The following is a 13,003-nucleotide window of genomic DNA, read 5'->3' as shown; positions in this document are numbered from 1 at the left end:
CTGGGCTTCAGGAGTTGTGGCACATGGCCTCAGTAGTTGCATCTCCCGGGGTCTAGAGCACAGGCTCAGTGGTTGCGGCACATGGGCTTAGATGCTCCATGGTTTGGGGGATCTTTCTGGACCAAGGAGCGATTCTCAGTCTCCTGCTCTGGCAGGCAGGTTGTTTACCACTGAGCCACCAAGGAAGCTCTATCGTAAGGTATTGAATGTAGTTCCCTGTCCTATACAGTAGGACCTTGTTTATCCATTCTGTATCTAATAGCTTCAGGTAAGCAATATTTTTCTTAATTTTAAAATTTATGTCTTTGTTTATTTTATCTTCCGCGGTGCTGGGTCTTTGTTGCTGCATCCGGGCTCGCTCTAGTTCTGGCACTCAGGGGCTACTCTCTAGCTGTGTGCATGGCCTTCTCATTGCAGTGGCTTCTCTTGTGGCAGAGCATGGTCTCTAGGGCCTGAAGACTCCGTAGTTGTGATGGAAAAGTTTAGTTGTCCTGAGGCATGTAGGCTCTTCCTGCATCAAGGACCGATCCCATGTCCCCTGTGTTGGCAGGTGGATTATTAGCCACTGCACCACCAGGGAAGTCCCCAGGAAGTGAATTTCTATCACAGGTCTTTTAAGTCCTAGGGTTGAATAGTGAATTCTGTGTCACATCCTGGAGTAGCTGAAAGAGTTCTTGGGAGATAAGTGTGGATGAAGGGTTGGGAGTGAGGGGGTTGCCCCTGTGAACTAGAATGGACCATCCCCCTCAGCCAAGGGCTCCGGGAGGGCTGAGCACAGGGAGCAGGCGGGGCAGGGAGAGAGCATGTGTCCTTTCCTTCTCCACGGAGTCTCTTCTTATCATCATGAATGTATCCCAGCTGAAAATAAAGTTCTCCAATGCTAACTAGTCGTACTCCCCAAACTGGATATCTGCAGCTGATATTTACCATTCATCGTTCTTTCTATGTTGTTCAGTCACTCAGTCATGTTCAGCTCTTTGTGATCCCATGGATTGCAGCATTCCAGGCTTCTCTGTCCTTTACCATCTCCTGGAATTTGCTCAAACTCTTATCCATTGAGTCAGTGATGCCATCCAACCGTCTCATCCTCTGTCGTCCCCTTCTCCTCCTGCCTTCAAGCTTTCCCAGCATCAGAGTCTTTTCTAATGAGTCAGTTCTTTGCATCAAGTGACCAAAGTATTGCATCTTCAGCTTCAGCATCAGTCCTTCCAATGAATATTCAGGGTTGATTTCCTTTAGGATTGGCTGGTTTGATCCCCTTTGCTGTCCAAGGGACTCTCAAGAGTCTTCTCCAGCACCACAGTTCAGAAGCATCAATTCTTTGGTGTTCAGCTTTCCTTATGGTCCAACTCTCACATCCATACATGACTATGGGAAAAACCGTAGCTTTGACTATATGGACCTTTGTCTTTATATTTTCATCTTTTGCTAATGTCTATTTCATTTCTGAGCAAGACTGTTAAAAGCTCATACAGTGTTCTTTTTGTATGTTTAGAAAAAGGTCTGGCACACAGAGTATCAACTGCTATATTCTCGGGCCCCAGTACCTACCAGGTACTCAGTTAATGTCTCAATGTGATGTGGAGTGACCTGTTTTGAACTTGCCTTTCCCGAGACCCTGGGACAACCCCCCAGTCGAGTCTGCTGGAGCCTCATTTATCCTGCTTACTCTGCCGCTGTGCCCTCTTCGGGCCAGAATTGTGCCTTGTTAACAGCAGAGAAGAAATTTTTCCTGATGAGCCCGTTATTCCTCATTTATTCAATTTAATAAACATTAATTTGTCCAGAACAGTTCTCCACCAGCCTGTGTGGTCAGCAGCGGGAATACGATGCTAATTGAGACAGACAGCATCCTTGTGCTTAAGGAACAAATTATCTGTGGGAGAGACAGACATAAACTAGAAATTTCATTCAACTAACACTTAGGAAGTGCTTATTAGAGGTCAGATTTTGTTTCAGGCATTTTGTAAATATTAATATATTTAACTTTCACCTTAACCCTGTGATGGGGAAAGTGAGACAGCTCAGGGAGGTTAAGTGTCTCACTCAAGGTCACACAGGGGCAGCTGGGGTTGACCTCAGGCCTCTCCAAAACAAGGGAATAAGGACTAATGATGAGAGTGGAAGAACTGGGGACCAGAGGGATCTATAGTGGAAAGACTCACATAGTCAATCCTAAAGGAAGTTAACCCTGAATATTCATTGGAAGGCCTGTTGCTGAAGCTGAAACTTCAGTACTTTGGCCACCTGATGTGAAGAGCCAGCCCACTGGAAAAGACCCTGATGCTGGGAAAGATTGAGGGCAGGAGGAGAAGAGGGGGACAGAGGATGAGATGGTTGGATGGCATCACTGACTCAATGGACATAAATTTGAGCAAGCTTCAGGAGATAGTGGAGGACAGAACAGCCTGACAGGCTACAATCCAGCGAGTGGGGGTGGGGTGGGGTCTCAAAGAGTCGGCTATGACTTAGCAACTGAACAACAGCAGTGGTTCCCTATCACTTGATTTCTTTGATGATAATATTTGGTGTTCAATAAACATTGTACACCAACGCCCATGGCTGGCCACCTTGAGCGATGCATGCAGGGCACTCATGTTCCAGTAGATAGCAGTCTCCTCCCCCTCTAGTTCTCTCCTCACTGTTGGAAAGAGGTTAGCATGCTACCCAGTCACAGCCTATCCCTCCCCAGAGTCAGCAGAATGCAGCTGGACAGTTACCATCCCCCAGCTCATCAGCAGGGTTTGGCATGAGTCTCAGTGGCTGCAGGACTGATGGTGAGGCTCCAGGCAGAGGCCTCCTCCCCAACCCCCACCCAAGGATGCACTTGTAGGGGAGGCCAGACCAGCCTTCTGGTTCCTTGGCAACCTAAAGAGCTCCCTTCTCCAGGCTCCTAATCCCCGGTGGAGACTCTTCTCTGTTTCCCAGCTGGTTGGTTGGGACCTGCTTCTTTCCTTCTTTTCTGCCAACTATTCCCACCACATTTCCAGAATACTCTTGATCCCCGCCCTGCACCCACTCAAGACTTCCCCAGCTCTTCCGGGCTGGATACACTGAATTTGGGTAGGATGTGACATAGCCTTCTTTGAAGGGAATCTCTTGTCATTAACTGTATCACCCAGAGTCCTGGTGGGAAAAGGAATTCACCCAAGATAGTTCTGGTGAAGACTGTATGCTGGAGCAGCATCTAAACGTGTGGGCAGGGTTGTGGGGATAGATGAGGTTGATGAGACACCCAGATACTAGTGACAGTGGGCAGCAGGCTCTGTCTCCAGGGACAGAGGGAGGAAACAGCAGTAACTGAATCCAGGGAGAGCTAGAACCAAGGAGGAGGCATCCGGGAGAAACTATAGCCCTGGAGGGATGTAATATTTGCCCCCAAAAGGGCTTATAAAGCAGGCTGGGAACTGGCATGAAATACCCCGAGCCCTTTCTCCTTGCAACTGACAAGGGAGCATAGCTGCAGGCATGCTGTCCACAGGGGTTATCTTCCTGGGACACAGGGCAGGGCTAAGGAGGGTAGCTTAGATATCTGGGATGCAGGTGGCATACGTAAGAATGCGCAGCGGGGCTCTTGATCAGGTGTTCTTCTGTAGCCAGTGTCCAGTTGAACTTGAGCTCCATAAAAATGGAGTCTTAAAAAAAAAAAGATGATTGCCTATGCTCTGTGACAGCCTGGAGGCGTGGGATGGGGAGGGAAGTCGGGGGAGGTTTAAGAGGGAGAGGACATACGTATGCCTGTGGCTGATTCATGTTGATGTATGGCAGAAACTGTCACTATATTGTAAAGTAATTATCCTTCAATTAAAAATTAAAGGCCTTCCCTGGTGGCTGGGTTGGAAAAACCCCTTGGAGAAGGCAAAGGCTACCCATTCCAGTATTCTGGCCTGGAGAATTCCATGGACAGTTCATGGGGTTGCAAAGGGTCGGACAAGACTGAGCAACTTTCACGTATACTGCTGGCTCAGCTGGTAAAGAATCTGCCTGCAATGTGGGAGTCCTGGGTTTAAAAAAATTTTTTTTAAAAATTTCATTTATTTATTTATTTTTGGCTGCACTGGGTCTTTGTTGCCGCGCTGGCTTACCTCTAGGTGCGGCGAGGGGGAGCTCCCCTCTTGTTGCGGAGCTCGGGCTCTAGGGCAACAGGCTTCAGTATTTGTGACTCCTGGGGGCTCTGGAGCAGGGGCTCAGTTGCCCTGTGGCCTGTGGGAGCTTCCTGGGGTCAGGGATTGAATCTGTGCCTCCTGGATTGGCAGGCGGATTTGTTACCACTGAGCCATCGGGGAGGTCCCAAGAATGGAGTCTTCTGACACTGATGAATCTCAGCACCTTAGGAAGTCTGGCATATAATAGTTTCTCAACTAATATCCACCCTCTCTGCCTTGTCTTCAGTTACTCTGGGCTGGACAGTACTCAGTTCAGTTCAGTCGCTCAGTCGTGTCAGACTCTTTGCGACCCCATGAACCGCAGCATGCCAGGCCTCCCTGTCCATCACCAACTTCCGGAGTCCACCCAAACCCATGTCCATAGTGTCGGTGATGCCATCCAACCATCTCATCCTCTGTCGTCCCCTTCTCCTCCTGCCCTCAATCTTTCCCAGCATCAGGGTCTTTTCAAATGAGTCAGCTCTTTGCATGAGGTGGCCAAAGTATTGGAGTTTTAGCTTCAACATCAGTCCTTCCAATGAACACCCAGGGCTGATCTCCTTTAGGATGGACTGGTTGGATCTCCTTGCAGTCCAAGGGACTCTCAAGAGTCTTCTCCAACACCACAGTTCAAAAGCATCAATTCTTCAGCGTTTAGCCTTCTTTATAGTCCAACTCTCACATCCATACAGGACCACTGGACAGTACTAGGGAGGGAGAATTTTGAAATCCTTCCTGGGGGCTCATTCTGGTGACGTGACCCATGCAGGCTCTAATTCCATGGCTGGGGTGCCACGTAGGGGTCCAAGCTGTGCTCTCTGTGTGTGGAGATGAACCTGCTTTCGCAGGTGTTGTCTGACATGGGTTTCATGTTTCTTTCTCCTTTGATCTCCCTGGGCAGGTGGCTCCATGCTCATCTCGGCCGTCTGCTGCTTCTTCCTGTTTTTCGGCAACAGCGAGTCCGCGATGATCGGCTGGCAGTGCCTGTTCTGCGGGACCAGCATTGCTGCCTGGAACGCCCTGGATGTGATCACAGTGGAGCTGTACCCCACCAACCAGAGGTCAGCTCCTCTCTGTGCTTCCTATGGGACTTGCTTGGGCTCCTTTGGCCAAGAGTCAGCCTGCCACGAGATCCTCAACCAGGGCCATCTTGGTCTTCTTGGAGTTCGATGGACCAAATGTCTCTTGGGTTGTTGAGTTTCTCTTGCCCAGAGGCTGGCATAGGCCTGGAGCTGGGAAGGCTAAGGCTTGATAGAGTAGGTTGGATGGCAAGATGTAAAGGACCAGGGCAAACCTTGTCCAGGAGAGAGGAGCCAGGGCTAACCCTATGTATGTGCCATCCAAGGGGAGGTGAGAACAGACATGCCAGTGGGAAGTGAAGGAGAAAGGGGAAGAGCTGGACAGACAAAGGGTGGAGCAGAAATAAAGGTGGCATGAGGCACGATGGTTAGGACATTTGCAGAGAATGTGGCAGGAACGCCCAGCGTTTATTTTCTTTCATGCACACTCTTTAGGAAGAGGTCTAGTTTAAAGGCATAGAGTCAAGGCCCATTGCTTAGCAGGTAATTTCTTCTCATGGAGGGGGAATTTTTTCTTTTGTGGATTTTTTCTTTATTTGATAGATAAGTTACACAGACAGTGTAAAATCAGACAGTGCAAAAAAAAAAAAAAAAGATTTACAATGAGAAGTTCAATCTTTCTTCTGCCACAGGCTGCTAGTTCCCCTCTCAGAAGCAGCAATTACTACCAGTTTCTCGTGTATTCATTAGCAATATTCTTTGCATAAATAGGAATGCATATGTGTATGTGTTTGTGTGTTTTGTTACCATCTTTGTGTATATGTTACCATCCCCCCCTTTTAAAACCAAGATGAGAACATGCTATGTTATACCATTCTATGCCATGCTTTATTCTCACAGGCATATATTTTGGAGATTGTTCCATATTACTTTCTCAGTATTTTAAATGGATTCATAGTATGTGGAGGGGGGATTTTTCAGGACTGCATGTGACTGGCTCTTGGGCCAGAAATGAGTATGAAGTGGTGTGGAAGGCAAGTAAATGCAATTCTGCAGAAAATAATGATATTCCCAAGACAATTGATGACAGAGGTATTGATTATAGGCAGCTATGGAAAAGCACAAGATATTATATTTGAAACTTCTTCTGTTAATCAAAGAACTTCTATTACAAAAAATAAGAGATGCAAAGTTATCATTATTTCAGTGATATGTGATTTTAAATCCAGGGAACCTAAGGGAATTAAACAAAGAGAGTAATAGGAACAATAAAATAATTTGGTAAAATGGTCAATAATAAAACTGACATAAGAATTTATAGATCTTAAAGAAGATCAAATATTAAAAATAAAATGAAATTCATTTAATAATGGAAGAAATAATAAAATATTTCAGAATCCATTTGATGAGAAAACTGAAAAGCTTATGTGAAGAAATCATAAAACTTTACTGAGAGATATAAAATAAGACTTAAATATATGTCAATATGTATCTAAGAAGATTTAATCTTACAAAAATATTAAATATTTTTTAGCGTTTGAAGCATTCATTTACAGCTCTATGAGATTTTTTTCCCACCCTGGGAAACTAAAAAAAAAAAAATGACTGTAAAATTTATCTGGAGAAATACACATATGAAAATACCCCCCAAAATTCTGAAAACAAAAAGACTGGGGTTGGGGTTGGCAAAAATGGATAAAGGTAAAGTGTTGTATGGTTATAGAAAAAATGTTAAAAGAATTTAAAGTAAAAAAATATATATATTCTTTATAAACTTGTGGTATGAAATAGAGACAGTTTACTTAATTTGGGGAGGACTAGTGCTCAGAACACGGGCTTCTAAGGTGGCTCAGTTACTTGGAAAGAAAGCTATGACAAACCTAGTAACATATTGAAAATCAGAGACGTTGCTTTGCTGACAAAGGTCTGTATAGTCAAAGCTGTAGTTTTTCCAGTAGTCATGCATGGATGTGAAAACTGGACCATAATGAAGGCTGAGCGCCGAAGCATCAATTGATGCTTCTGAACTGTGGTGCTGGAGAAGACTCTTGAGAGTCCCTGGGACTGCAAGGAGATATAACCGATTGATCCTAAAGGAAATTAACCCTGAATATTCATTGGAAGGACTGATGCTGAAACAGAAGCTCCAGGACTTTGGCCACCTGATGTAGAGAGCCAACTCACTGGAAAAGACCCTGATGCTGGGGAAGATTGAAGGCAGGAGGAGATGGGGACAACAGAGGATGAGATAGTTGGATGGCATCACCAACTCAATGGACATGAATTTGAGCAAGCTCCATGAGGTGGTGAAGGACAGGAAAGCCTGGGGTACTGCAGTTCATGAGGTCTCAAAGAATCAGACACGACTGAACGACTGAAGGACAACCAATTCAGGAGACGCATGAGTCAAGGGTTTGATCCCTGGGTTGGAAAGATCCCCTGGAGAAGGAAATGGCAACCCAATCCAGTATTCTTACCTGGAAAGTTCCAATAGTGCTTAGAATATTGTCTGTGTACATAAATGGAGTCAGAAGACAATTGATGGTTGACAGTAGTTATCACTGGGAAGTGTGGTTAATACCAGTTAGGATTAGGTTCTGCCATGAGTGAGAGACTCCAGATATTAATAACTGCAGATGTAGGAAGACAGGAACTGCAGGCTCTTTGTATCTTGTTTCTTCCTCTTTCATGACCTCAGTCATGGTCTGCAGTGAGACCATCTATATTCCCGGAAGCAGGATGGAAGGAAAAAGGACTCTAAAAACAAAGCAAAACAAAACTTTTAAATTTTATATTGGAGTATACCCACTCCCCACTCCAGTACTCTTGCCTGGAAAATCCCATGGACAGAGGAGCCTGGTAGGCTGCAGTCCATGGGGTTGCTGAGGGTCAGACATGATTGAGCGACTTCACTTTCACTTTTCACTTTCATGCATTGGAGAAGGAAATGGCAACCCACTCCAGTGTTCTTGCCTGGAGAATCCCAGGAACAGGGGGAGCCTGGTGGGCTGCCGTCTATGGGGTTGCACAGAGTCGGACACGACTGAAGCGACTTAGCAGTAGCAGCAGTAATACCCACTCCAGTACTCTTGGGCTTCCCTGATAGCTCAGTCAGTAAAGAGCCTGCCTGCAAGGTGGGAGACCTGGGTTTGATCCCTGGGTTGGGAAGATCCCCTGGAGGATCCCTGGAGGAGGGCATGGCAACCCACTCCAGTATTCTTGCCTGGAGAATCCCATGGACAGGGGAGGCTGGCCAGCTACAGTCCACGGGGTCACAAAGAGTCAGACACGACTGAGCAGCTAAGCACACGGCACATAGACACTTAGCAATGCTGTGATAGTTTCAAGTGAATAGCAAAGGGATCCAGCTATTCATTCACGTGTATCCACTCTCCCCCAAATGCCCCTCCCATCGAGACTGCCACGTGACATCGACCAGAGTTCCCTGTGCTATGTAGTTGGAAAAGACCACTCTTGACATCTCTTAAGGAAGTTTCTCAGGAACTGCCACTTGTACTTATATCCCATTGGCTTAAACTTCGGAAGCAGCACAGGAGTCTGGGAAATATAGTCTCATATCTGGAGATCTGCTATTTAGGCAGAACCGTTTTTGCCACAGAAAGGTAGAGGAGTTATTAATGGGGAACACGTACACTTTCCGCTCCATCCTTTTCCATTCTTGCAATATGTCACAGTACTCAGGTACTTGTGTGCATGCTAAGTTGCTTCAGTGTTTGACTCTTTGTGACCCCACGGAAGCGGCCTGCCAGGCTCCTCTGTCCATGGGATTCTCCAGGCAAGGACGCTGGAGTGGGTTTCTATGCCCTTCTCCAGGGGATCTTCCTGATCCAGAGATCAAACCTGCCTCTCTTATGTCTCCTGTATTGACAGGTGGGTTCATTACCACTAGCGCCACCTGGGAAGCCTGTGAACAACTCAAGTTGGAAGGAAATACTCCAAAATGTTAATAATGGTGATTCCTTTCAGTGGTGAAGCTACAAATTCTTGCATCTTTATGTTATTCTGTATTTCCAAATTAGACTAAGAATGTGTTACTTTGATATTTAGGGAAAAAATTCCCTCCCACATCTTCACGATACTTCTTCTTCTTCTTTTTTTTTTGGCTTGAGGGATTCACTCCGACAGGGTTTTTATTTTTTATTGAAAAAACTTTTTATTTTGTGTTGATTAGAAAACAGTGTTGTAGTTTCAGGTGAACTGCGAAGGGACCCAGCCATACTTACACATGCATCCACTCTCCCCGACTTCCCTCCCATCCGGGCTGCACTCTACTTCTTTAACAAGGGGAAGGAAGAGCCCAGTCCCACACAGCTAAGGAGGTCTAGTCTGCATCCTCCAGAATGGTTTACTTTCTCCTTCTTTTACAGGGCAACAGCCTTTGGCATCCTCAACGGATTATGCAAATTTGGCGCCATCCTGGGAAACACCATCTTCGCTTCTTTCGTTGGGATCACCAAAGTGGTCCCCATCCTTCTGGCGGCCACTTCCCTCGTTGGGGGAGGCCTGATTGCTCTTCGACTGCCGGAGACTCGAGAACAGGTCCTGATGTGAACCACCTGCCAGGGAAAGGAAATGTTGGAAGAACCCCGTCTGGGAACCCTCCACGGTGCCCTCACTTCCTGTCTGTCACTGTCCGGCGGACCCCTGGATAGCGCAGGAGGAAAAGTTGAACTTGGGACCCCTAGCTTAGCACCCGTTTCCGCTGTCTGTGTGTTTGTAACTCGGGGGTTTCCTGAGCTGTCCTCCCGTAGAATCCCAGAACTCCATGCTTGTCTTCTAGTGTGCCCAGCCGAGGGGAGAACACCCCCAGTGGGAGCACAGACTAAGCAAGGGGTGTGTATTTCTGCAGGTGAGGTACAAGGACTTTCTTGCGTTTCAAAATGAACTTGAGAAACACTCACGTTCCTCCGTAAAGTTCCTCGGAGCCCAAGGACTTAACGAATGGACTTGGTGGGGAAGTTGAGTCATCGTCTGAATACTGAAGTACCTATGATACATATATTTTTGCAGTTAAAGTGTCACATCTCATAGTTTCCATTTGAAAATTGGCACAATAGCATTGAAGATACTCTGATATAGGAAACCAAATATCTGAGCAATATCTGTAGAAATCTATGTTACCCACTCCAAGAGTCCTAAGTTGTCCATGCTGATTAGGGGGTAAATTGAAGAATAATATTTATTCCTATTTTGATCTAGTCAAAAACACTTAAGGGGATAGGCATTCTTTAAACTAACTTTGTACATAATTGTCTTTGGGTTTCATTTGCAGAAATGGTGTCTGCAAATATTTGCCAGCATTTAGCCATATTTGGAGAGGAGTTGGTGTTTGAGGTCACAGGAACCTGGGGCTGATGGAGTGAAGTGCAAGCACACTTTCTTATAGCCATTTAACTTGCTGGCGGGAGGATGCACTTCACGAGCCCACGTCGCACTGTTCATTTCGTTCTGGCTCTTTTCTTCTTGTGGGGGAGGAATTATTTCCTCTCTTACACAGACTTCTGGTGAAACGCAAGCTCACCGTCGTCCATCCTAGCAGTTGATGTGCCTGCTCACCCAGAAGCGACACGGAGAGTGTTCCGCGGCTCCTGCCATCTCCTCTGGGCAAGGATGAGATGCTGCGGGCATGAGGGATGGAGGGCGGGGTGGGGAAATGCAGCTGCAGGCCTTCGAAGTGTAAACTTGGCAGTGAAGCACGATCGGTGTTTATTGTAAAGGTCAGATCCGTGAAAATCTACTCTGTGTCTTGGTTCGGCTTCTTTTTGGAGCAGACATTGGTATGGGAGTTGGGGAGCACAGGGGTTTTCATATATGTTTTTGTTCAGTCCTCACAAGGAACACTTTCCTGAGATCTAGTATGAAATGTGAATGGGGGTGGGGTGGGGGTGGGGCGAGGAACTCAGGACAAACTGCTTTGGCAAAAGTCAGTAATAGATTGGAGTCTTGAATCCATTGAAAAAGAACAACTGCTTCACCCTTCAGAACTGTCTTGCATGGAAGGGACTGTGAGCTATAAGCCCTGGGTCTCTGGAGGTGAACCCTGAGGCCAGATGGACCTCAGTCTGCAAGAATTAGCCCTTGATTTGTGATGCTTTCAGTTCTACAAAGTGCCAGGCTTTTGCTACCAGAAACCTCAAAAATTTAAAGAATAAAGATGGCTGCATTGAGTGTATTTTCTGTTTTGGAGAAACACTTAGGCCCCGTGATAGCTTCCAGCCATCCTTTGGTTATTCTCTGGAGTAGAAGGTGGAGAGGAGAAAGAGTAAATCCTGGCAACTCTCTATCCTGGATCTGAGATCAGTTTTAATGATGAAAAGGTTTTCTTTGCTTCTCTTGTCCACTGATAATTGAATCACCATTTTTTTTTTTTTTTCTGTGCGGGGAAGGAAGATGCATCAACTTTGGTTTGATATCCTGACTCCTCCAAATGTGTAAATGTATCATTGTGTGAGTAGTGTTTCTCTCAGTTTGTTACAGGAGTTACCTAACATCAGTGCTACATCAATAATGAGAGGATCAATGTAACATAGCTGTAATATACTTGCTTGTGATACAAAATACACTGGCTAGGTTCATAAATGAGAGCGGTGTAAACTGGGATTACTACATCCCTTCTAACATGATTTTTCAGTGGGAGAGTACAGTTCGATGAACAGTTACTGCTTGAGAGATTTATAAGGCAGCAAAAGCCTGCATTTCTAGTTCGGATGGATCTTGTAAATCTAAAGCCTGATTCATTTCTGAACGTTGGGATGGCTGCGACGATTTGGGGTAAACTCCATTTGATTTCCAAGTTCTCACTTCTACATTATCCTTATGGCTCTGTACACCAACCATCTAGCCAACCAAGGGCAATTCCCATCCCATCCATCACCCAGGCCTTTGTAAAGGTACAGCCATGCTCTGCAGACATTTCCCATGCAAAATTGTCTGGCACTGGGACCTGGCCACTTCTTAAATGCTGTCACTCCTGCTGAGATAAATGCGTCTTTAAAAATAGTCCCTTTGGCAGGTCATTGGGGGATAATGCACAGCATTCCTGGCCGGGCGCTTCTTTTTCATTTCACATTCTACCCTGAGAAACTCCCTATGGCATTCGTGGAGAATCAGAGGGATGAGGCTGTCCCTCGTTGAGCAAATCAGTTCACAGTTCATGATGTACTTTTATGATGCCCAGTTTGGGAGGAGTTGCTTTTAAAGGTCTCAGCTGTATTGTGTCATCTCTTGATGCTGATTTCTCGATCTTTTGTTTTACTGGAAATAAATAGTGAAAGGGGTGTGCCTACTTGTGACGTTTATAGCACACGACCCTGAGGTCATGTAATAAATAAGCTCTTTCCCAGGGTTTCCTGGCACCTTGTATTAGTTCATTAAAAATAATAATAAAAGTAATTGTAAACAAGCCTTAAAGAACTGAGACTAAAGATTATTTCTAGACTCTGAAGTCTCTTCTGGAAGCTTTGATTGACTGGATGTGCTGCCAGGATGCTGACAATCATTCCCTTCTTATGTTGCATATGGGGACCTTGAGAGGTTAAATAATTTGACCAAGGTGACATGTAGTGCTTGGAGTGGGTTACAAGTGGGTTGCAAGTTGGTCTAGTTCTGGACTCACTGATATATTACTACAGAGTCTCCCATAGTCTTCGAGGAATGGGAAGATATGACCAACACCTGGGACCATTCACTGGAAGTCCACTTGATTTCTTTACCTAGAATAAGTGGAAGGACCAGTATAAACATGAAAGGGTTTCGTGTGTATTCATGGACACGCAGGCTCTAGCCCTGGGTTGGTAAAATTGGTAAGATCGCCTGGAG

The 13,003-nt window shown here is 45.8% G+C and overlaps 1 protein-coding gene across 5 annotated transcripts in view; it reads left to right on the top strand.

Annotated features, from left to right (window-relative positions):
- SV2B (synaptic vesicle glycoprotein 2B) overlaps positions 1–12,595 on the top strand; it is a 243,612-nt gene extending 231,017 nt beyond the window's left edge. For all 5 annotated transcript variants that reach the window (XM_060401999.1, XM_012098413.4, XM_060402000.1 and 2 more), the window contains 2 exons: positions 5,047–5,206; positions 9,553–12,595. In XM_060401999.1, the coding sequence (XP_060257982.1) occupies positions 5,047–5,206; positions 9,553–9,736 (344 nt within the window). In that variant the 3' untranslated portion in view covers positions 9,737–12,595. The remainder of the gene's footprint in view (positions 1–5,046; positions 5,207–9,552) is intronic.
- The last annotated feature ends 408 nt before the right edge of the window (positions 12,596–13,003 follow it).

The sequence above is a fragment of the Ovis aries genome, chromosome 18 (genome assembly GCF_016772045.2).
Source record: "Ovis aries strain OAR_USU_Benz2616 breed Rambouillet chromosome 18, ARS-UI_Ramb_v3.0, whole genome shotgun sequence".
In the NCBI taxonomy this organism is placed as follows: Eukaryota; Metazoa; Chordata; class Mammalia; order Artiodactyla; family Bovidae; genus Ovis; species Ovis aries.
The sequence above is the reverse complement of the archived record's forward strand: the minus strand, read 5'-3'. Positions and strand labels throughout refer to the sequence as shown.